Here is a 24,541-nt window from a genome sequence, read left to right on the forward strand (position 1 = left end):
AAATGGTGACATTTGAATAAGGTCTGCAGTCTGGTTGACAGTGCTGGATCAGTGTCAGTTGCTTGTTTTGATATTGTACTTGAGTGATCTAAAATGTTGCTTTCGGGGGAAGTTGGGTGAAGGGTGCATGAGACTCTCTATACTATTTTTGCAGTTTACTCTGAGTTTATAATTATTTCAGAATTTAAAATTCTTTATAAAAAGCCATTTGAAAATGATCATCTTCTAATTAATTGTTAGGAGGGAGTACAACAAGACTGAGTGGTGTATATACCACACTTTTAAGGTGGATTTCCATCTATCTTACCTTATTTTGAAAAAAAGCATCTTTCTTTCCTTGCCACTGAGTCTGTATCCTCCACACTCTGTCACCTACTGTGACACTGTTGAAATTTTGGAAAGAAAACACAGCCAATGGCAAATCAAGGAGAGCTCTCTTTTCAGGAAAACTAATTTAGCTGCCGCTTACTTACTTAATAAGAAAATGGTGCCGAAACCCAAGAGTTCATTCTGCAGTCACCTGATACAGATAAAGGTCTATGGATGATGTAGCATGTTTTTCTGAAGCATTCCTGTGCTCAGAACACTAGTAATTAGGCCAAAGAATATCAACATGCCAGGAGATCATAGGGCCACACGTACAGATCAGCATGCCCTGTAGTCTGTTGTGATGATGCAACGTGAGGAGTGTTATTCTACATGAGAAAAGATAAAGGAGTGAAGATAATTTTAAAAGAATAAACCTGGGCTTCCCTGGTGGCGCAGTGGTTGAGAGTCCGCCTGCCGATGCAGGGGACACAGGTTTGTGCCCCGGTCCGGGAAGATCCCACATGCCGCGGAGCGGCTGGGCCCGTGAGCCATGGCCACTGAGCCTGCGCGTCCGGAGCCTGTGCTGCGCAATGGGAGGGGCCACGACAGTGAGAGGCCCACGTACCACAAAAAAAAAAAAAAAAAAAAAAAAGAATAAACCTTTGATCCATTCACTTCTCTGTGTGTAAAGTAAAAGTGGTCAACAGTTCTCTGTTCTCTTGGATTTTAAAGTGTGCTGTAAATTACTGCCTTGTTCTTTGATAAGATTGATGGTGGTTTTGCTCTATCACTTGGAGAAATGCAACAGAATTCCCTGAGCCAGCCGTCTGTCTTCAATGTAATTGGCAAAGAGAGTGATTGTCTCGAGTGTTTTGACTAGAAGTGGATTGGTGGGGTTGATCACGTCTATCAGACACCTGCGAAGGTGAGCTGACCTCAGCACATTGCTTTAACAAATGTTTTAACATATTCTAGTAGAATTAACATTTTTTAAAAAATCCATTTACTCCACCAAGCCTGTAAGGTCCTGTGCATTAAGTAGGACATTCGTTTTGTGCCATTTGTGAAGCCTGCCTGGGCTGACCTGAGGGACTGGGCTCTCAGCTATCCAGACATCACTCTGTCTGACCGGCTTTTCTGGCTTCTCCTCCAGGGTTATCAATGCCGGGAAGAGCACACACAATGAAGACCAAGCCAGCTGTGAGGTGCTCACCGTGAAGAAGAAAGCAGGGGCCATTACCTCAACCCCAAACAGGAACTCAGCTAAGAGACGGTCCTCACTTCCCAACGGGGAGGGGCTTCAGCTGAAGGAGAACTCGGTAAGACCCTCCTTCGTCCCCCGTTCTCGGGTGAGAGGAACATGCGCGCTGTGGCCCCGTCGTGGGATGTTCAGAATGGAAGAGAGACAAGCCATGTCCCCAGAGTTAGTGGAGTGGCAGGTCTGTGCTCACGGTATCACACCGTCACAGCGAAGGTGACACATGGAGTTAGGGAGAGCTGGTGTTGAATTCCCTGGCGGTGCAGTGGTTAGGACTCCAAGCTTCCACTGCTGGGGGCCCGGGTTCCATCCCTGGTTGGGGAGCTAGGATCCTGCAAGCCGAGCAGCATGGCCAAAGTAAACAAACAAACAAATAAATGGAACAGCTGGTGTTTAGGTTCTAAACCTTTAAAGTAAAGAAAACACCCATATCATATATGAGTTTTGCTGCAAGAGTTAGTTTATATGTTTGGTGGTTTTCAAGAAGCCACTTCAAGGTTTTTGTGAAGGAGATAGTCCCTGCAAGTCTCTCAGAAGCAGTGGGAGGAACTCTAGCCATCGGCTTGCAGCTCTGCTATGCACGACTCTGCCGCTCTCCTCCCTTTGCCTGCCCCTTAGAGTTGCCCAGTTGGAGCCTTGCTTGATGCTCTTCCAAATTAATATTTGTTTCAACTGGCCCAAAGCCCTTGCATCCTATGGGGCAGCCCTGCTGACTGAATGCCCTGTTGACAAACCACAGAGCATTTCTCCTCTTTCCAATTTCTGGAGAACAAAGCAGACATCCTCGGAAAGTTCTGAAGAAGCTCTCAGAAAAGTGTAGGGAATAGTCAGCACTCTGTCGATCAGCAGATTTATTCCTACAGAAAAGAGACATTAAATGGGATGACCCCAGTGTGACTATTTATTTTAATGGTCTTAGGATATTTTTGTATGTAAATTTTTACAGGATTGTAAAGGATCTAGGAATCTCTTCTTAGTCTAAGTGATAGTGTCTTATTGCATTTACGCTTAGAGAATAAGAGTACTGATTTATTTTGTTAGCATTAGTTCAACTTAGGGTTAGAAAACACAGTGACCTATGGAGAGTCATCAGTTGTACTTGCTTTCAAGGCTGAAGGAAGCACTGATTAGGCCTCTCCCAAAAAGCGCGAGTCAGGGACCCAGATGGGCAGGACAAAATAATACTGGTTAAGTGCATGATCTCTGGAGTAAGACGTTTCAGAACAGTCCATTGCTTAAAGCTGTTCAATTTGGGGGTAGTTATTTATTCTTTGAGCCTCACCCTTTCTCTTCTCTAAAAAGGAAGAATAATGTAACTACCAAATACAGTGGAAGAGGCTAGTTGCAAGTAAGAAATCCAACAGTCCATGTGAAGTCTTGAGCCAGTGTCATCATTAATAAATCCTTGATCAATGCTCGTGATTATTATCCTAAAGTCAGTGCTACTTCTGTAATCCTCTGTGGATCATGCCCACTGAGTTTTCATTCATTGGTAAACTGGAGATCCACAATGTCTTTTGTACCTTCTTGATGGACTTATTTTGAGGATTGAGTTTTTATGGAAAAGGGCTCAGAAAATGTGAGACATAGTGATCATTGGATATGGGTGCCAGTGACTTAAGGTTGCCCTTTCCCCTGGCAGGTCTCCTCTGCCACTGGATATAAAGTGATTTCTGTAAAACTAAGTCAGTGTTGACATTTGGCTGAAGGCCTGTGGGTGATGGCGTTTTCCCTTGTTGCTATGTTCCTCCTAGAAGTGGAACCAGGAGTAACTCTTTACCTTTCTTTCCTTAAGAACAGTGAAGCCAGTGCATAAGCCCTTTAGGATGGAGCCAGGGCCCTCCTTTGTGATGGCTCTGAACCTCTGTGGGGTCCATGGGCCACTAGCAGGCAGCAGGGACATGCCACGCAGGGCCGGCACCTCTCCCCCTGCATTCCTGCTTTGGCCACAGCAGCTTCACTTCTACCTGCCTTATATATTAGGCTCCTTATTAGAGTTTAAGGCAAGAGCTGTGCTGCCTTTTTCCTTTTTTTTTTTTTTTTTTTTTTTTTTTGCGGTACGCGGGCCTCTCACCGTTGTGGCCTCTCCCGTTGCGGAGCACAGGCTCCGGACGCGGAGGCTCAGCGGCCATGGCTCACGGGCCCAGCCGCTCCGCGGCACGTGGGATCTTCCCGGACCGGGGCACGAACCCGTGTCCCCTGCGTCGGCAGGCGGACTCTCAACCACCAGGGAAGCCCCGCCTTTTTCCTTTTAATTGTGGGAAATTACACATAAAATAAAAGTTACCATTTTAACCACTTTTAGGTGTACAGTGCAGCGGCATCAAATACATTCATATTGTTGTGCAACCATCAGTATCATCCATCTGCTGACCTTTTTCGTCTTCCCAAACTGCAACTCTGTACCCATTAAACACTAACTACCCCTTCCTTCTCTCCCCCTTCCCCTCCCCGCCCCCCGTCCCTGGCAACTACCATTCTGTTTCCTATCCCAGTGAACTTGACTACTCTAGGGGCCTCCTATAAGTGGGATCATATAATATTTGTCTTTTTATAGTTGGCATACATCACTTATCATAATGTCTCCAGAGATTATCCATGTTGTAGAATGCATCATAATCTTATTCCTTTTTAAGGCTGAATGATATTCTGTTGTGTGCATACGTACCATTTTGCTTATCCATTCATCCGCCGATGGACACTTGCTTTCATTGTCTATTGTGAATACTACCACTATGCACATGGGTGTTTGAATACCTGTTTGAGTCCCTGCTTTCAATTCTTTTGAATATACACCCAGAGTGGAATTGTTGGGTGATACGGTAATTCTGTTCAATATTTTGAGGAACCACCATGCTGTTTTGCACAACAGCTGCACCATTTTACATTCCCGCCAGCAGTACACAAGGGTTCCAATTTCTGCACATTTTTGCCAACACTTGTTAATTTGTTTTTCTAAAATAATAGCCGCCCTAATGAGTGTGAAGTGGTACCTCATTGTAGGTATGTATTTCCCATGATTAGCAATGTTGAACATCTTTTCATGTGCTTCTTATTTGCCAGATGTATCTTCTTTAAAGAAATGTCTGTTCAGGTCCTTTGCCCATTTTAAAATTAGGTTGTCTGTTTCATTGTTGTTGTTTGTGCCACTTTCTAAAAGCTTGAAAAGCATAATCTAGTGTGCCAGGTGACTCACTGAGTGCGGGCTGTGTTCCCGGAACTGGATGCTGAGGATTCATCAGGGAATAAAACAGACAACAATCCCTCCCTACAGGGAGCTTGCATTCTTTGACGGCGACAAACAATTAAAATATATAGCGTGGCAGATAAACACTACTGAGAAAGACAAAGTAGGGAAGCAGTAATAATAGGAAGCGTGTGGCGCAGGGTGGTTAAAGGAGGTGTCAGCTGTCACACTGGGGCAAAGACCGGAAAGGGCAGCTGTTGGGAGGAAGAACAGTCTGACATCCTAGGCAACTGTAAGGACCCTGAGGCAGGACCAGGCTTGCAGTTTCTCAAAGAATCTGCCAGGAAGCCCATGCATCTGGAGCAGACATAGGAAAGCCTGGATTGCAGGTGACATTGTCAGAAAGGTTATAGAGGAGTGAGACAAAGTGGCAGGACCTCAAGGCCGTTTTCGGGACTTTGACTGCTACGCTGAATGAACAGTTTGCTAGCAGAGGTCACTGGATATACTGCTTAAAAGAGGCCGGTGATTTTTGCCATCTAAAGACATCCCTTAACTCAGATATGGTGGCACTGAGGAAAGGGCAGTGACAGCATAGGGCCCAGGGCAAGAGAACATCCGCAGGAGACAAGTAAGGTGGGTCTCCCCCCTTTCCCCCTGTGATTCTCTTCCTTCACCCAGCAAATGTGTGCTGAGCTCTGAGTCTGCACGCTGGGCCCTGGGGCTGAGGAGATGAACTCAGTCCAGTTCCCATCCCCCTCGAGCAGAGTTGGGGAGGGGAGGAAGGGTCGATAAGCAGAAGCACTACAGTGGAGTGAGTTTTAGGAGAAAGAGAAAAAGTCCAGGTTGTGTGGACGCCTAGCTCAGATTGGCCCCTGGTGGTTTGGGGAACAGTGGAGGGGATAGGCTGGGTCAGGTGAGGGAAGGCTCCCTGGAGAAGTGACATTTGAGCTGTTGGAATTAACCAAGCAAATAAGAGAAAGGGGAGCTCCTGACAGAGGGAACGTGCAAGTGCAGAGACAGGCTGGCGTGAGAGTACGTGGGGCATGTCTTCCCATGTTTCGGAGCACGTGTAGTCACTTGGAGGGGAAGGAGACAGGAACAGCAAGCAGGTGTCACACGTGAGGGCCATTGAATGCCCTAATAAGCTGACACATTTTAACCAGTGACTTTAGACAAGGGCATAACGGACTCACGACAGTGGGGAGGCTGACTTGGAAGACGAGGGGAGCACACCTAGAGGCTGGGACACGTAGGAGTCTGGCTCGTGCAGAAATCTGGGTGAGAAATGATGAAAGCTCAAAATAAGGCAGTGATTAGAGCAAGGGGCAGGCTCGGAAGAGACGATGTGAGAGGTACTGCTGAGGTGACCAGGTGACCAACTATGTGAGGCAGAGGTGAGTGGGAGATGCCAGGTTTCAGCCACTGGGTGCTGGTCCTTGAAAGTGGACCCCTGGGGCAGGCACAGTTTCAAGGTGAGGAGATGGGCAGAAATGGTGACTTGAGTTTTGAGGATGCTAACTTTCCAGGGGGGAGTGTTTTGCAGGAAGTTAGAGCTGAGGGATTGGAGCTCAGAGCAAGTCTAGGGGGGCTTAGAATTCAGGAGTTACAAGCCCAAAGGAATTCCAAGAAGAGAGGGGAATTGTCAGGATGAAAGAATGGCAAATACTATTATAAGCAAGAAATGCAGCAACCGGATAAATAATGGCATCGTTATTTCATTTGCACACAGAGAGCTGACAGCCATGAAGGGTGGCGAAAGGAAGATGCGTGGACTCTCTCCAGATTACATGTGATGCATTTCTCCCTCCTTTTCGACCTCTTCATCCCCAACAAACTTCGTACAGTCAAAATAAATATTTCCACAAGACTTCTTTAACGTATAATATCACCTTCATCTTACTTGGTGATTGAAGAAAGCCTGACGTTTCCTGTAAGATCACATTAGATTCACCATGAAAAGAGGAATTATCACGGGAATTTTTTTATATGTTAGAAACATGGGAGGGACTTCCCTGGTGGTCCAGTGGTTAAGACTCCGCACTTCCGCCGCGGGGGGCGCAGGTTCAATCCCTGGTAGGGGAACTAAGATCCCGCCTGCCACGCAGCATGGCCAAAAAAGAAGAAAGACAGACCAGTGATGTGCAAGGAATTCAATTCAGCAGGAGCCTAACTTTGTATTTGATAACATAGGGTAGTTGGGTAGCAGTGAGATGATTTTTTATCACTACAGATAATTATTCATTGGTATAAAGATTTTAAGACAACTTTAAATTTTTTTAAACTTTTTATTTTATATTGGAGTACAGTTGATTAGCAGTGTTGTGTTAGTTTCAGGTGTACAGCAAAGTGATTCAGTGATACATACACATGTATCTATTCTTTTTCAAATTCTTCTCCCGTTGAGGTTGTTACAGAATATTGAGCAGCGTTCCCTGTGCTCTACAGTAGGCCCTTGTTGGTTAACCATTTTAAATATAGCAGTGTGTACCTGTCAGCTTTAAGCCATCCGTCATGCCAACTTATAGAGAATTATTTTATCCTATAGTACAAGTAATTGTGTAGCCAAATTAATCCTCCTGTTTTAAAACAAACTTAAAAAAGATTTTGGTGGATAAAATAACATACACTCTGTTTTGCTTCTCGTAGCTTCCACGAGGCATTTGCTGCAGGAGCATTGTTTCCTGTATTTGGGTGAGCTCTTGACAGCAGCGCCTTACTTATAAGAAAGAAAATACAAATTAATTTCAGGTTCCATCTACGTATAAAGGAAAATGTCAGGAGCAGAAGAAGCCATGTTCGAGAGAAGTCATAAAACTTAAAAGGAATACAAAGAAAAGAGTTCCAAGGTGTTCTGTGCTATAGTTTTTTAGCCTCAAGAAATGCAGTGGGATATGGTGAATTACTGATTGTATTCTCCCTTAAAAAATACTCGGCAATGGATCTAGTTTTTTCTTTTTAATTTAGAGTTTAGTGATATAATTAGTGAAATAAAGAAAGAAACATTTCTCTTTCGAGGAATAAGGAAGAGAAGTTTTGAGATCTCTGGATATGAAGTGGCTATGAAGGAGAGAAGGATGTTTTCTGTGACAAGTTGGGGATGGACTTTTCCTGTGCCGGCATCACATTGGGTAGTTGGTGTCTGAAGAACCTTTAGCCCACAGTCAGGCAGGTAGGAAACCGATACTCCGTGGCGATGTGCAATTCTCTCAGCATTCCTGCACCTCTGATTATTTGTTTGGGGACATAGGGTGTATAGCTAGGAAAGAAGAGAATCTAGAATGCCAGCATTTCTGAAAGACATTGTCATAGAATCGTCCCTTAGGGAAAATGCTGTAAGCTTGTTGAGGGCAACACCCTCTCCCCCAGCATCCTCCTGCCTTCCTCCTACTGAAGCCTTTTGAATTCACCTGATCATGACTTGTGGGAACTAATCACCATTACTAGGTTTTCTTTCCTTTAATTTGAAAGGTGTTAAGAAGTCTTTATTTATTGTACTGATTGCCACCGCAAGTGAAAACAGCTTTTCCAAGAGCTTTTGTTTTTCAGTTCCCAGGTACCTAGTCATTCTAGGAATGGGATAAAAAGAGGACCATAGTTTATCGCTTCTCTGGGGAGGGAGAAAGAGTTCACTCTTAAGGGCATCTTATAACCTTAGTGTTAAGATGATCTTATGTAAGATGTGTGGGTGGGAGATAGGGCATTGTGGCAATAACCAGGACATTCTCCGCCCACATCTGACTCCCTGTTTTGAAGGAGATTATTTTTGGCTTAAGACGGATCTTGTGGACACACTCATTCTAAGTCTTATTTCCTTCAGAGCCCCCTTATGTTGTTTTTAGTCAAAACAAATCAAAGTATGTGGTTTCAGTATCTGTTCGTTCAGTGTCTAATTACAATAACAGGAGATGGCTGTGTCCACATCACGACCAAGTTCATCGGCAGGGAAGAGGAAAGCTGATTATCTTTCTCAGCAGAGGACAGGGCAGCACTGTGGGATTTCCAGGCAAATAGGATCAAATTGGGGTGGGGAGAGGTAAAAAGGAAATGAGAAGGGGCTATTTCAACTCTCTGGAGTGAAGATTTGCTGTTCTTTTTATCCGTTTTCTGTGAGAAGGACTCAGTCCCCCGCGCCCCCCCTCCCATAACATTAAATGAAGGTTTCCCGTGGTTCCATAGTGGCAGCCCTTCTGGGGCATTTGGCCACGTTTGGCTGTCTGCTTCCTGCAGCGATGTCAGCTATACAAAACAATAGGAGCGTCCTTTTATTTCACTCATTGTGTTTATTAGTCTAAATTTTCCCTCTCAACTAAGGTCTTTGTTCTGAGCATGTCAAGAAAAACATAGCCTTTCCATTTATCTACTTAGATTTTTTGAAGCAGGCGTGCAGTGGTTTCTCTCAAAACTCTTATCTCTTAGTTCCAGGGATTAGAACTGTTGCCAGTGATTAAGAAGATTAACTTTACAACTAGGAATTGTTCAGGCTGATGTCAGTTAGAATAACTTTACAGTTCTCTCCTCAGTGGGTGTTGATTCATGCTGAAGACCAGGTTTGACCAAGATGTACGTAGTTGCTGAGAATGCAACTCAAACTTGGTTCCTCCATAGATTTTCCCACTGTGGCAAATCTTAAGGCTAAAGGAAAATAAATGGTGCTGAGATGGAAATTTCTCCTTGTTTCACTTGTAATCTGATTTCCTCAGAGCTTTCGGTGGGAAGAACATTGGCAAGAGCAGTAAGCTCTTGAGATTTTCTTTTCTTTTCTTCTTATTTTTTTAAAACCCAATATTCGGCATTCATGTGCCAGACACAGCACTGATCTCAATGCTTTGCCAATATTAATTCCTTTAACCTCATAATACATAAGTATGTACTATTCTTATTTAATTCTACCAATGAGGAAACTGAGGCACAGAACTGCAAAGTGTGGAGCTTGGGTTCAACCCAAGCAGTCTGGCCTCCGAGCCTATACACACTGGTAACATGCTGCCTCTTTATCCTTTAGCAGCTGGGAAATATGGCAGGAAAATCTCCTTGGAGAAGTATGAAATGAAGGAAGAACAACTCCTAATGTTGAGATGTATAATTTCAATATAATTTGATGCTAAAATTTTTCTCATTTCCATTGGGATTTCTGTTTTGAATGAGGAGTTATTTAGCAGTCTCCCCGGTGACTCAGAAGCTGAAGAACACAATGAAGATGAAATTGTTCATCATCTTATTGTCCTTACAGTCCATTTTTTTCTTGCTAAATTATTGAAGACCATTGTTTGCCTGAAACCATGGCAAGTAGAAAAAGCCTTCTGATTGAACAATAATGAGTGCCTTGAGTTTGAATCCCAGCTCTGCCACTCACTAGACGTTACCTTGTGAAAGTTAGATGACCTCTCGATGCCTCAGTTTCCTCATCTGCTAATTGGGGGTAATAGTTCCTACTTCATAAGATTATTAGAATTAAGTGAGTTAAAAATATGAAAAGTGGGATTCACAGGTGGTGCAGTGGATAGGAATCCGCCTGCCAATGCAGGGGACATGGGTTTGAGCCCTGGTCCGGGAAGATCCCACATGCCGTGGAGCAACTAAGCCTGTGCACCACAACTACTGAGCCTGCGCTCTAGAGCCCGCGTGCCACAACTGCTGAAACCTGCGTGCCAAGAGCCTGTGCTCTGCAACAAGAGAAGCCACTGCAATGAGAAGCCCGCGCACCGCAACGGAAAGTAGCCCATGCTTGCTGCAACTAGAGAAAGCCTGTGCACAGCAACAAAGACCCAATGCAGCCAAAATTAATTAATTAATTAAATTTTAAAAATATGAAAAATGCTTAGAATAGTGTTTGGCATGTAGTAAATGCTCAATTAATATTATCTGTTGTTATTCTAACAGTGGAGTTTGCAGCTGCATTTCAATATTATTTCGCATTACTTGCGTTTCTACTGTAAACTAATTTAAGGAGAAGCTTTTGAGGTATAGAATAATAGTTTGCGAACATTCCCGAGCTAATTTTTGAGTCTAGAATAAACCATAACACAACTTAGCCAAAACGATCACCAACTTTATACTTCCTGTCTCTCAGAAATTTTTATTTAATAGTGTTTTTACATATGGAACTAAATTGCCATTTAAAAACAAAAACCAAACATACTTATCCTACATCTTATTGTCTCATGAAGTGGAAGAATCAAACCAAAGAAATCTGTGTTTAGTATTATCAGATCCTGAGAAGGAAGCAGTGCTCTTTTACGTATATGGGAATAAGAGATCTTTCTCATTAGGGAACAAAATATTGGAATAATTTAGTCAGAAAGAGAAGTATGTTAAGAACAAACAAACTACCTATGCTGTATGGGCATGATTCCAAGTGGACAGCAGTAGAATGTGGGCCCAAGGAAGGACTTGTCACGAAGTTTCTCCACATCTCGGCTTCATCATCAGCTGATTTATTCTTCTGCCTCATACTGTGTTGCTGTGAGATCACATGAACTGGTGGTTGAAAGCTCTGTGGATGAAATACCTAAAAACAGATACTCTAATTCTGCATCATCATCCTTGCTGTGATACCTTGAAGCCTGGCCAGAAATTTGGTGGAAATCAAGTTATATAGTAGCTTATAGTGGGGATCAGAGGAGTATGTCCGCTCTCTGTTTCCCCAGTGGAAAATAAGTAATCCCTCTTCTTGGGCAAGAAAGGAGGCAGGCAAGTGCATACCATGTTCATACTGAGCCTTTTGTAAAATTGACCAAAGGATTTAACTCAAAGTGGGATTTCCACATTTGTGATATTCCTTTCATGCTGTCCTCAGGTTATCTGAATACCTGGTGGGTTGGGACAGGGAGTGGAAGTTGAGGGTAAAATTAGTGGTGAACCTGTGTCTTCAGGGAAGGCAACCAGGAGGATGACACCACTTTTTCCTGTAAGACAGCTGTTTCTAGAGTAGCCATCTCCAAGCCATCAGTTAAAGACAGTATTTTTGAGTATATACCCTTAATACATGTGTTCATTTATTGATATATAGCCATACGACTGAACATCCATCTAGTATATATTTAACAATTATAAAAACGTGTTAAGGATTTAAAATATAATATAAAGACAATAAAGATGAAAAGGCAACATTTTAAAATATAACAGCTAACAGTTACATGGTGTTGATTATATGCCAGCCATTGTTCTGTGTGGTTTTCATGCAGTAACCCATTTACTGTCTTGCTAAGAGCAGAGACTTCTTGTTTCCATTAGCTTATATCTCAAGGCACAATTCATCGTTAACAATAGCAAGTATAATTCCATATTTCAACTGTCTCCTTGAGCACATCAGATACTTTTGGCTAGAATGGTTATTATTATTGTCAGATATGACTAGTTGTCATTGCTGGGAGTGGGAAGTGCCAGGTGTGACATGTTCTTTTTTGCTCATGTTTTCTATCAGCAATTTCTTTGCAGGGATTCTTAGAAACCTGTGCTCTATTTTGTGAGGGATAATTGAGCTAAAAACTTCATAATATAATGTGCAAGACCACTCCGTTGGGAGCACGTGTACCCAGGAATAGGTTGCAATAAGCCAGAGCTAACAGAAGCGCCAGGGCACCAGTGCTCCATCATGTCCTGGAGACTTACTGACCCCGTGAGGGTGCCAGTGTCAGCCTGTATGAGAAATACTAGCCAAGGTTAATTTTCTTCTTCCACATTAAGTGAAACCATATGAAAGAATTTCTAATTCTAACGTTCCCCTCTTACATGCCGACTGAGCGTTTTAAGCTCCCCCTCGACTTTGCGTGCTCTCTTGTGGAAAGGGCTCATCTGGAAGGGAGAGCGGTGAAGCGGGCTTGCAAACTGTGAGTGCTTGTGCGGTGGGTATGAGATGCAAAGCCTGGTTTCTTTGAGCTGGTACCAGTGTGTGAAACCTCATTCTTTGGTATTCTTTGTGTTTCCTACCTGACATCTCAACACCTCTGTCGGGCTCCACAGGAAACATTTGAGGTTTTCTCTAGAATCTCCCCTTCTTTGTCAGCATGCTGGAAGAGGGGCTGCCTCATTGTCTCCTACATGGCTCACGAAGGCTGTTTTGCCTGTGGGTCCCCCAGAGCTGAGGGGCATGTGATGTGGCTCCTGTTTCAATAGGGCTAAAACCGAGGCTACGGCTTTTCGACATCCTTGCTTAGCTGTGCTGGAATTACAACTGAAGCTGCATGGGCACAAGCTGCTTGCCTTCGAACTTATTTTAGCTTGTTGTTCGGTGGATACATTTCTATTTGATGCAATCTTATACTTCTTGAAAGGCCCAAGGAACCCTTCCCAGTTAAAACTTACTAAGTTCTGGCATTATATATGATCATGAAAATGGGGAAAAGGAAATAAGCAATTTGATTAAAAAGCAGTTTCTAGAACTTTAGAGAAAGGAGGATATAACACTGAGCCTACTTTAGTGAAATCCTAAAAGAGAAACTATGAACTTTAAACTCCCAATTTGTTACCTTCTGGAATATTCCTTAGTCTTATTGCAGATGTATTCCTGAAAAGGGGTGGGAATGTGTGTGTATTATAAATTACGTAGAAGGCTATCTTTTTTTTTGTTTGTTTTTGTAAAAGAAATAACTTAGAATGCAACTGGAAAACTTTTTTTAATTTTTATTTTTGGCTGCCTTGGGTCTTTGTTGCTGTGTGCGGGCTCTTCTCTAGTTGCGGCCAGCGGGGGCTACTCTTCGTTGCAGTTCCCGGGCTTCTCATTGGGTGGCTTCTCTTGTTGCAGAGCACGGGCTCTAGGCGCACGGGCTTCAGTAGTTGTGGCATGTGGGCTCAGTAGTTGTGGCTCATAGTCTCCAGAGCGCAGGCTCAGTAGTTGAGGCTCACGGGCTCTAGAGCACAGGCTCAGTAGTTGTGGCACACGGGCTTAGTTGCTCCACGGCATGTGGGATCTTCTCGGACCAGGGCTCGAACCCGTGTCCCCTGCACTGGCAGGCGGATTCTTAACCACCGCGCCACCAGGGAAGTCCCCAAATTCTTATTTCTTAAACTGCTATATTGCTTTGAAAAAATAAATATGAATGAAAAAATACATTTTCTCCCTTCCTTTCTTTGTATATTTAGTAGTTATTGAGCTTTTTAGTAGCTACTGAGTAGTTCTATACCAGGGACGCCCTGGAATGCCATAGTGAATGAGACACACGTGAGTGTCCGAGTAGGCGGATACAGACACGTCCGGCAATTCCACACCAGTGGGATAAACACTGTTGTAGGGGATGTACAGGGGCTGAGGTGGTCCAGGCAGGCTTGGTGGGGAGGTGATGCTTCCACTGAAGACTGAAGGATAAGCAGTTCTCCAAGCGGAGGGCCAAAGATGAAGGCAGAAGAAAAACATGACACTTATAGTGTTACAGGTGAGGTGGAGTTAGAAGAGAGAGGACGAGAGCATTCCCGACCACTGACAGGAGCAAGAGAGGAGCAGCAACTAGATCGTGCAGAACCCGTGAGCCCATGTGAGCATCTAGAAGACGGAAAAGTACTTTAAGAGCAGTAGGGGGTGACTGAAGGTTCTATGCCATGATGGAATACAGGTGTATTTGCGATGAAATTGCAGATTTGCGATGCTTTAAAAGCACTGTGTTCATGTAACTTGGGATTTTTCAGTCCTCCCTCGTAGATTCCCAGCTCCAACCCCAGCTGCCTTATTCCTAGCTCAGACCCCTGACATCAGTGTAGTCCCTTGATGCTGGTGTGACATTGAGGAGGTGTTCATTCCTCAAGTTTGTCGGATCTGACTTTATGCCTCAGACCATGCACTCTTATCTGAAAGCAGCTGATGGCACCGTTTCGAGTAAAGAAGAGGGAGGGTGAGGGAGAATCGGGTCCTCGTATCCATTTCAGAATAAATGTACGACACGTCCTGTTTGATCATGATACTTTCAAAAGTAGATCTGAATTCTCTGTTAATGTCTCGGTCCCATTTCAAACACCATATAGCTCACCCCAACCTCATATTTTTCCTCGAAATGTCTCACGAAGTCCTCTCTCCTGGCCCAGTGGTACTACCCTGACCTAGGCCCTCTTTGCCTCAGGACAGACCTCTGTGAGCCCCTTAAATTCTGGTGCTTCCTTTTCGCGGTGCACCTGCAGAATGCGTCGGCATCGGTGCTCCCTCAGCCCGGCTCTCAGCACTTTCAGGGGCGGAGGCATCTCATTACTCCTCATGCCCCAAGGCAGCAGACTGGGGCTCCTGGTCTGCCTTGCTGGACTCCAGAACCTCACCCTGACCTGAACCTAGCCCTCAAGGTCAGCCTTAATCAGGTCACTGTCCACATGGGCCTCCATATATATATATATATATATATATATATATATATATATATATATTTCTCTTTTCACCTGCATTGCCTATTAGTTGCTCCCTTTTCGCAGAATATTCTTTTTTTTTTTTTTTTTTTTTTTTTTTTTGGCGGTATGCGGGCCTCTCACTGTTGTGGCCTCCCCCGTTGCGGAGCACAGGCTCCGGACGCGCAGGCTCAGCGGCCATGGCTCACGGGCCCAGCCGCTCCGCAGCATATGGGATCCTCCCAGACCGGGGCACGAACCCGTATCCCCTGCATCGGCAGGCGGACTCTCAACCACTTGCGCCACCAGGGAAGCCCGCAGAATATTCTTTCTTTCAATCCACCATTGCCCAAGCACGTGGACAGTCACAGACAATATGATGAATGCTGCAGTCAGGGTGGGCACGGGGGGCCGTGGGAGCTTCCAGGAGGAGGTGACAGTTAAGGTGATGACTAAAAGACAGGCGCGGGGGAGGCGGAGGGGGAGGGATAGTCGTGGTCTGCTGTGAGCTGCAAGCATTGTAGTTTTGTGTGGATGGCATTTGGGGTAAGAGATGGAATGTGGAGAGAGAACCAGAGCCTGCAAACCCGGGCTCATAGCCTGGAGTCAGCCTGCAGGGCAGGTTGTTAGGCTGGTAAAAGACAGTGATCAGATTTTGTGTTTTTTTGAAAAACTCGGGTTCCAGAGTGTAGAAGTGCATTCCTGAGCCTGGTGTCCATCAGGGCAAGCTTTCCCTCCAGGGCTGGGTGGAGTGTGGGGGGTGTCAGAGCGTGGACTCTGATCCCAGCTGCATCGTTGAAGAGATGGTAACCTGGATTGGTTACCCTCTCCGTCCCTCATTTTCCTCCTGTAAAATGGGGATAGTAACAACACCTCATAGGGTGGTTATTCATAGGAATGTAGTAAGGATTAAATTAGCGAATATTTGTGAAGCATTTAGAATATCGCCTGTCAAATGATGGGAAGGGTGCTCTAGGCCCGTAACTGGCTGTGTCTGTGCCTTTGTGGTCTTTTAGACTCTAATAGCTGAGCTGGCATCTGAGTGTGTGGTGAGAGCCCGCTTTGTCGTTATTTCCCCACGTAGTGTATCACTCACTTGAAGTTCCTGCCATAGGAGGACAGTGAAGATTTTGAAATCTCTTGATGGGCTTGGTTTTATCTAGTTCAAAGGCTTTCAAAATTTTATTTTAAACTGTCAAATTCTTTTATCCAAAATCTTTTGCAAAACCTTGATGTTTATAACTGATGAAACTGTGCTCCTCTGGTTGGAATAATAGTCATAGGGGCTCATCACTTCAACAGCCACTAACCTTCTCTTTCCTAAGGTACTTGTTCAGAACTAAGGAACACAGTTTGGATACCGCTGGTCTGGTCAGTTTAGGGAGATGTAAGTGACTCATCCAAGGTCATACAGTGAACCCATGGCAGATTTGGGACTAGAATGTAGGTCTCCTGATGGCTTAGCAGCCCCCTTTCCATTAGACCAGGGGTTCTCAACTCTGACTGCTTGTTAGAACCCCCTGGAAAGCGTTAAAGAAGACGAATGGTGGGGTGCCACCTTCAGAGACACTGCTTTTAATGGGTCTGGGCTTGGCCCCTGCATCAACCTGTGCTGGATTTTTTCAGCCTACACTTGATTTGTGGAAAGAAACTTTCTTTGTGGAAAAAATTATGTCTTACATGTTTTAGCTGTGAAAATTATTAATTGCGTTTAAAAAGTTGCTGTCCCAGACTTTATAGCACTGTGCAGAGGTGTTCTCAAAAGGAGAACGTTGAGCCCTTCTGAGCCCCACGTCAGAAGTCCCTCAACCAAGCTGCCTCGTGACTGTTTAAAAATTCCCCAGATATTTTGTCAGCTGGTGGTGGTTTCGGTAGCTGCAGAATGCTCTGCGTTGTTGAAGGAAATGGTTGGATTACTTGTCAGAAAAATTACAGAGTTGCTTTTTTAAAATGTAGCATTCCATGGCAGTGTGGCTCGTTATTTCATGGGGCTTGATCTTCTTTGATTCAAATCATGACTCTGGAAACATGATAAAGTTTGGTGTCACAGAATCTGTGCCCAGACACTGACATGACTGCTGCTATCCCATCCCTCGCCTGCCCCCGCTGCAGCTTCCTCAGAGGTGTTTGCTGGGTTTTAATTTAATCAGGTATAGAAGGACTGTGTGCATAGGTTTCACTCAGGTGGCCGTGGGCCCTTTGGGGAATTGGATGTGATGAGCAAGGAATCCTTTCCTTTTGCCACTTTTCCCTATTTGTGGGGATGTAATATGGCAATATGTACTTTACTAATGCAGCAAGTAACAGGAGCTAGCGGTGGGGTTGGCAATCCTTGCAAAGTAGTGATGAGCATAAATGATAATTCAAAATGTGCAGACGGACAATGCTATTTCTATTGGCGACCGAGTCACAGATACTGCTAATACCGCTGTGCGGTGTTGCCTTACATTCACAATATGGGGAAATGACAAATTTCAGAGGTCTGTGGAAATAAAGATGGATTCATGTGCATTCTATCCACAGATGCCCTGAATTAAGAACATTTTCTTGGGGGCTCAAGTTTATTCCCAGTGGATATCCACTTCTGCCTACTTCAGGTTCTTTTCTGTGCTTGTGCCTTACTTATGTGGGCTCCTTCTTCCTGCCACGTATACCACAAGTCCCAGGATACTATGTTCCCATGCTTCTCCACGTGCCCAGCTCTTGTTACAGAATCTCACAACAGTGGCTCATCGAAATGTCATGAAGCCCATATGACAGCTTGTCCAGGGCCTGTGCAGCATCCCGAGCCAGACCTCAAGGGCCCAGGCTCCTTCTGACCTCCTGCCCCACACCCTGGGCTGCAGCTTTCAGCCTTTTTGGCAAGAGGGTTATGCTACCTCCAGGAGTCACTACTGTGACCCAGGCAGGAAGAAAGGGGGAAGGATAAAGGGGAAAAGACCAGGCCCATTGATTTGTCCTTTTTGCAAAGAAATCTGTAAGTTTCCTGGAAGTGTCCACCCAAGACACTTCTTCTTGCAGCTCGTTGGCCAGAGTGAGGCTATGTGACCACACAGAGCTGCAAGGGAGTCTGGGATGTATTTTTAGTGGATGTGTTGCTGGCCCAAACAGAATCCGTAGTGAGGAGGAAGGGACGGTAGACCCTGGATGAGCATCTACCAGAGTCAGCGCCATCACCTGAGCCTCCTGGTGCTTTCCTCTCCTAGGCTGCCATATTACCTCTCAATCCATCCAAATTCTACTTGTCCTGTCTTCAAGGTCCACCTCTCCCCCACTTCCCCAGCCCACACTGGTCTATCCTTCTTAAACATTGAACTTGCAGGATTAGCAGAGGCATCAGAGTCTTCTAAAGAGGTTCCCTCACCCCCGCCATTTTGGTGAAGAACTGAAGCCCAGAAAATAACTTACCTGAGATCATATTGTAATGGTAATGATAGCAGCGCCCCCAACGCCACACACGCACACGCATGCACATACACACACACGCGCACACAGCAGCGCACACGCGCACACACACACACACACACGCCCAGTTGCTCCAAATGTGTTACTTAGCTACTGACTAGGCATAAATTACCACTTAACCTTCCCAGTACCCCTCTGCCATAAGGTAGCTATCACCTGCCTTTTAGTTCCTAGGACACCATGGCACAGAGGTGTTAAGCAACAGGGACGTCCAGCTCTAGAGTGACCCAGCCAGGGTCCAGGGCCTGGACTGCCTTCCTCTCCTTGCTCTCTCTCCCACTCAGCTGATTGGTACTGAAGATGCCATTTGAATCCAGGTCTTCTAATCCTTTGGTCGTTGTTTTTTCCACTTAACTTTCCTCTGAGATAATGTGCTTGTTCCTTCTCTTTACGGTGCTTTTAGTCATTCATAAGTGTTTCTTCCTGCCTGGATTTGATTGAGTGTCTTATTAGGGTGGTATTTACCTCCAAACTGACATCTTCACTTTCACCCTTTATTCCGTCCTAATCCTCACAGCGTAGCTTGAATGACCTTTTTTTTTTTTAATCTTTATTGGAGTATAATTGCTTCACAATACTGTGTTAGCTTCTGTTGTGCAACAAAGTGAATCAGCCATATGCATACATATATCCCCATATCTCCTCCCTCTTGAGCCTCCCTCCCACCCTCCCTATCCCACCCCTCTAGGTGGTCACAAAGCACGGAGCTGATCTCCGTGTGCTATGAGGCTGCTTCCCACTAGCTATCCATTTGACATTCGGTAGTGTATATATGTCCATGCCACTCTCACTTTGCCCCAGCTTCCCCCTCTCACCCCGTGTCCTCAAGTCCATTTTCTATGTCTACCTCTTTATTCCTGCCCTGCAACTAGGTTCATCAGTACCTTTTTTTTTTTTTTTTTAGATTCTGTATATAACTGTTAGTATACGGAATTTGTTTTCCTCTTTCTGACTTACTTCACTCTGTATGACAGACTCTAGGTCCACCCACCTCACTACAAATAACTCAGTTTCCTTTCCTTTTATGGTTGAGCAATATTCCATTGTATATATGTACCACATCTTCTTTATCCATTCATCTGTCGATGGACACTTAGGTTGCTTCCATGTCCTGGCTATTGTAAACAGAGCTGCAAGGAACATTGTGGTACATGACTCTTTTTTGTTTGTTTGTTTGTTTTTGTGGTACGCGGGCCTCTCACTGTTGTGGCCTCTCCCGTTGTGGAGCACAGGCTCCGGACGCGCAGGCTCAGCGGCCATGGCTCATGGGCCTAGCCGCTCCGCGACATGTGGGATCTTCCTGGACCGGGGCACGAACCCGTGTCCCCTGCATCGGCAGGCGGACTCTCAACCACTGCGCCACCAGGGAAGCCCGGTACATGACTCTTTTTGAATTACGATTTTCTCAGGGTATATGCCCAGTAGTGGGATTGCTGGATCATATGGTATTTCTAGTTTTAGTTTTTTAAGGAACCTCCATACTGTTCTCCATAGTGGCTGTATCAATTTACATTCCCACCAACAGTGCAGGAGGGTTCCCTTTTCAGCACACCCTTTCCAGCATTTATTGTTTATACATTTTTTGATAATGGCCATTCTGACCATTTTCATTGTAGTTTTGATTTGCATTTCTCTGATAATTAGTGATGTTGAGCATCTTTTCATGTGCCCCTCTTGGCCATCTGTATGTCTTCTCTGGTGAAATGTCTATTTAGGTCCTCTGTCCATTTTTTAATTGAATTGTTTGTTTTTTTGGTATTGAGCTCGCTCCATGAGTTGTTTGTATATTTTGGAGATTAACCCTTTGTCTGTTGTTCAATTTGCAAATATTTTCTCCCATTCTGAGGGTTGTCTTTTCGTCTTGTTTATGGTTTCCTTTGCTGTGCAAAAGCTTTAAAGTTAATTAGGTCCCATTTGTTTATTTTCATTTTTATTTCCATTACTCTAGGAGATGGGTCAGAAAAGATCTTGCTGTGGTTTATGTCAAAGAGTGTTTTTCCTGTGTTTTCCTCTAAGAATTTTATAGTGTCCTGTCTTATATTTAGGTCTTTAATCCATTTTGAGTTTATTCTGTGTATGGTGTTAGGGAGTGTTCTAATTTCATCCTTTTACATGTAGCTGTCCGGTTTTCCCAGCACCACTTATTAAAGAGACTGTCTTTTCTCCATTGTTCCTGCCTCCGTTGTCATAATTAGGTGACCATATGTGCGTGGGTTTATCTCTGGGCTTTCTATCCCGTACCATTGATCTATATTTCTGTTTTTGTGCCACTACCATAGTGTCTTGATTACTGTAACTTTGTAATATAGTTTGAAGTCAGTGAGCCTGATTTGTCCAGCTCCATTTTTCTTGCTCAAGTTTGCTTTGGCTATTTGAGGTCTTTTGTGTTTCCATACAAATTGTAAAATTTTTGTTCTAATTCTGTGAAGAATGCCATTGGTAGTTTGATAGGGATTGCATTGAATCTGTAGATTGCTTTGGGTAGTATAGTCATTTTCACAATATTGATTCTTCCAGTCAAAGAGCATGGTATATTTCTCCATCTGTTTGTGTCATCTTTGATGTATTTCATCAGTGTTTTATAATTTTCTGAGTACAGGTCTTTCTCCTCCTTAGGTAGGTTTATTCCTAGGTATTTTATTCTTTTTGTTGCGATGGCAAATGGGATTGTTTCATTAATTTCTCTTTCTGATTTTTCCTTGTTAGTGTATAGGAATGCCAGAGATTTCTGTGCATTAATTTTGTATCCTGCAACCTTACCAAATTCATTGATTAGTTCTAGTAGTTTTTTGGTTGCATCTTTAGGATTTTCTGTGTATAGTATCATGTCATCTGCAAACAGTGACAGTTTTACTTTTTCTGTTGCAATTTGTATTCCTTTTATTTCTTTTTCTTCTCTGATTGCTGTGGCTAGGACTTCCAAAACTATGTTGGATAAGAGTGGCGAGAGTGGATATCCTTGTCTTGTTCCTGATATTAGTGGAAATGCTTTCAGTTTTTCACCATTGAGAATGATGCTTGTTGTGGGTTTGTCATATATGGTCTTTATTATGTTGAGGTAGGTTCCCTCTATGCCCATTTTCTGGAGAGTTTTTATCATAAATGGGTGTTGAATTTTGTCAAAAGCTTTTTCTGCATCTATTGAGATGATCATATGGTTTTTATTCCTTAATTTGTTAACATGGTGTATCACATTGATTGATTTGTGCATATTGAAGAATCTTTGCATCCCTGGGATGAATCCCACTTGATCATGGTATATGATTCTTTTAATATATTGTTGGATTCTGTTTGCAAGTATTTTATTCAGGATTTTGGCATCTATGTTCATAAGTGATATTGGTCTATAATTTTCTTTTTTTGTGTGATATCTTTATCTGGTTTTATTATCAGGGTGGTGGTGGCTTCGTAGAATGAATTTGGGAGTGTTCCTCCCTCTGCAGTTTTTTGGAAGAGTTTGAGAAGGATCGGTGTTAGCTCTTCTTTAAATGTTTGTTAGAATTCGCCTGTGAAGCCATCTGGTCCTGGACTTTTGTTTGTTGGAAGATGTTTACTTACAGTTTCAATTTCATTACTTGTGATAGGTCTGTTTATATTTTCTAATTTTTCCTAGTTCCATCTTGGAAAATTGTACCTTTCAAAGAATTTGTCCATTTGTTTGTGGTTGTCCATTTTATTGGCATATAGTTGTTTGTAGTAGTCTCTTATAATCCTTTGTATTTCTGTGGTGTCAGTTGTGATGTCTCCTTTTTCATTTCTAATTTTATTGGTTTATGTCCTCTCCCTTTTTTTCTTGATGAGTCTGGGTAAGGGTTTGTCAATTTTGTTTATTTTCTCAAAGAACCAGCTTTTAGTATTATTGATCTTTGCTATTGTTTTCTTCATTTCTATTTTGTTTATTTCTGCTCTGATCTTAATGATTTATTTCCTTCTAACTTTGGGTTTTCTTTGTTCTCTTTCTCTAGTTGCTTTAGGTGTAGTGTTAGATTGTTTATTTGAGATTTTTCTTGTTTCTTGAGGTGAGATTGAATTGCTATAGCTTCCATCTTAGAACTGCTTTTGCCGCATCCCATAGGTTTTAGGTCATTGAGTTTTCGTTGTCATTTGTTTCTATGTATTTTTTTATTTCTTCTTTGATTTCTTCAGTGATCTCTTGGTTATTTAGTAGTGCACTGTTTAGGCTCCATGTATTTGTGGTTTTTACAGTTTTTTTCCTATAACTGATTTCCAGTCTCATAGCGTTGTGGTCAGAAAAGATGCTGGATATGATTTCAATTTTCTTAAATTTTCTGAGGCTTGATTTGTGACCCAAGATGTGATCTATCCTGGAGAATGTTCCATGTGCGCTTGAGAAGAAAGTGTACTCTGCCACTTTTGGGTGGAATGTTCTATAAATATCAATTAAATCTATCTGGTCTATTGTGTCATTTAAAGCTTGTGTTTCCTTGTTTATTTTCTGTTTGGATGATCTGTCCATTGGTGTAAGTGGGGTGTTAATATCCCCTACTATTATTGTGTTACTGTTGATTCCCCCTTTCATGGTTGTTAGCATTTGCCTTATGTATTGCAGTGCTCCTATGTTGGGTGCATAAACATTTATAATTGTTATATCTTCTTCTTGGATTGATCCCTTGATCACTGTGTAGTGTCCTCCCTTATCTCTTGCAACAGTCTTTATTTTAAAGTCTATTTTATCTGATACAAGTATTGCTACTCCAGCTTTCTTTTGATTTCCATTTGCATGGAATATCTTTTTCCATCTCTTCACTTTCAGTCTGTATGTGTCCCTAGGTCTGAAGTGGGTTTCTTGTAGACAGCATATATATGGGTCTTGTTTTTGTGTCCATTCAGCCAGTCTGTGTCTTTTGGTTGGGGCATTTAATCCACTTACATTCAAGGTTATTATCGGTATGTATGTTCGTATTACCATTTTCTTAATTGTTTTGGGTTTGGTTTTGTGGGTCTTTTTCTTCTCTTGTGTTTCCTGCCTAGAGAAAATTCTTTAGCATTTATTGTAAATCTGGTTTGGTGGTGCTGAATTTTCTTAGCTTTTGCTTGTCTGAAAAGCTTTTGACTTCTCCATCAAATCTGAATGAGATCCTTGCTGGGCAGAGTAATCTTGGGTGTAGGTTTTTCTCTTTCATCACTTTAAGTATATCCTGCCACTCCCTTCTGGCCTGCAGAGTTTCTGCTGAAAAATCAGCAGATAACCTTATGGGGATTCCTTTGTATGTTATTTTTTGTTTTTCCCTTGCTGCTTTTAATATTTTCTCTTTGAATTTAATTTTTGTTAGTTTGATTAATATGTGTGTTGGTGTGTTTTATCCTGTATGGGACTGTCTGTGCTTCCTGGACTTGGGTGACTATTTCTTTTGCCATGTTAGGGAAGTTTTCCACTGTAATCTGTTCAAATATTTTCTCAGACTCTTTCTTTTTCTTTTTTTTTTTTTTTTTTTTGCGGTAGGCGGGCCTCTCACTGTTGAGGCCTCTCCCGTTGCGGAGCACAGGCTCCGGACGCGCAGGCTCAGCGGCCATGGCTCACGGGCCCAGCCGGTCCGCGGCATGGGGATCCTCCCGGACCAGAGCACGAACCCGCGTCCCCTGCATCGGCAGGCGGACTCTCAACCACTGCGCCACCAGGGAAGCCCTCTTTTTCTTTTTTTAAAATTTATATTTAAATTTTTCTATACAGCAGGTTCTCAGACCCTTTTTTTCTCTTCTTCTTCTGGGACCCCTCTAATTGGAATGTTGGTGCACTTAGTGTCCCATAGGTCTCTGAGATTGTCTTCAATTCTTTTCATTCTTTTTTCTTTATTCTGCTCCTCGGCAGTTATTTCCACCATTTTGTCTGCCAGGTCCCTTATTCGTTCTTCTGCCGCAGTTATTCTGTTATTGATTCCTTCTAGTGTGTTTTTCATTTCAGTTATTGTGTGGTTCATCTCTGTTTGTTTGTTCTTTACTTCTAGGTCCTTGTTAAATGTTTCTTGTATTTTCTCCATTCTATTTCCAAGATTCTG

General features: G+C 43.3%; 1 protein-coding gene across 1 annotated transcript in view; it reads left to right on the plus strand.

Annotated features, from left to right (window-relative positions):
- Positions 1–24,541, plus strand: part of PPM1H (protein phosphatase, Mg2+/Mn2+ dependent 1H) — a 265,272-nt gene that overhangs the window by 94,462 nt on the left and 146,269 nt on the right. Inside the window, exon 2 of the mRNA XM_060112773.1 lies at positions 1,463–1,628. Within this exon, the coding sequence (XP_059968756.1) occupies positions 1,463–1,628 (166 nt within the window). The remainder of the gene's footprint in view (positions 1–1,462; positions 1,629–24,541) is intronic.

The sequence above is a fragment of the Mesoplodon densirostris genome, chromosome 11 (genome assembly GCF_025265405.1).
Source record: "Mesoplodon densirostris isolate mMesDen1 chromosome 11, mMesDen1 primary haplotype, whole genome shotgun sequence".
Lineage (NCBI taxonomy): Eukaryota > Metazoa > Chordata > Mammalia > Artiodactyla > Ziphiidae > Mesoplodon > Mesoplodon densirostris.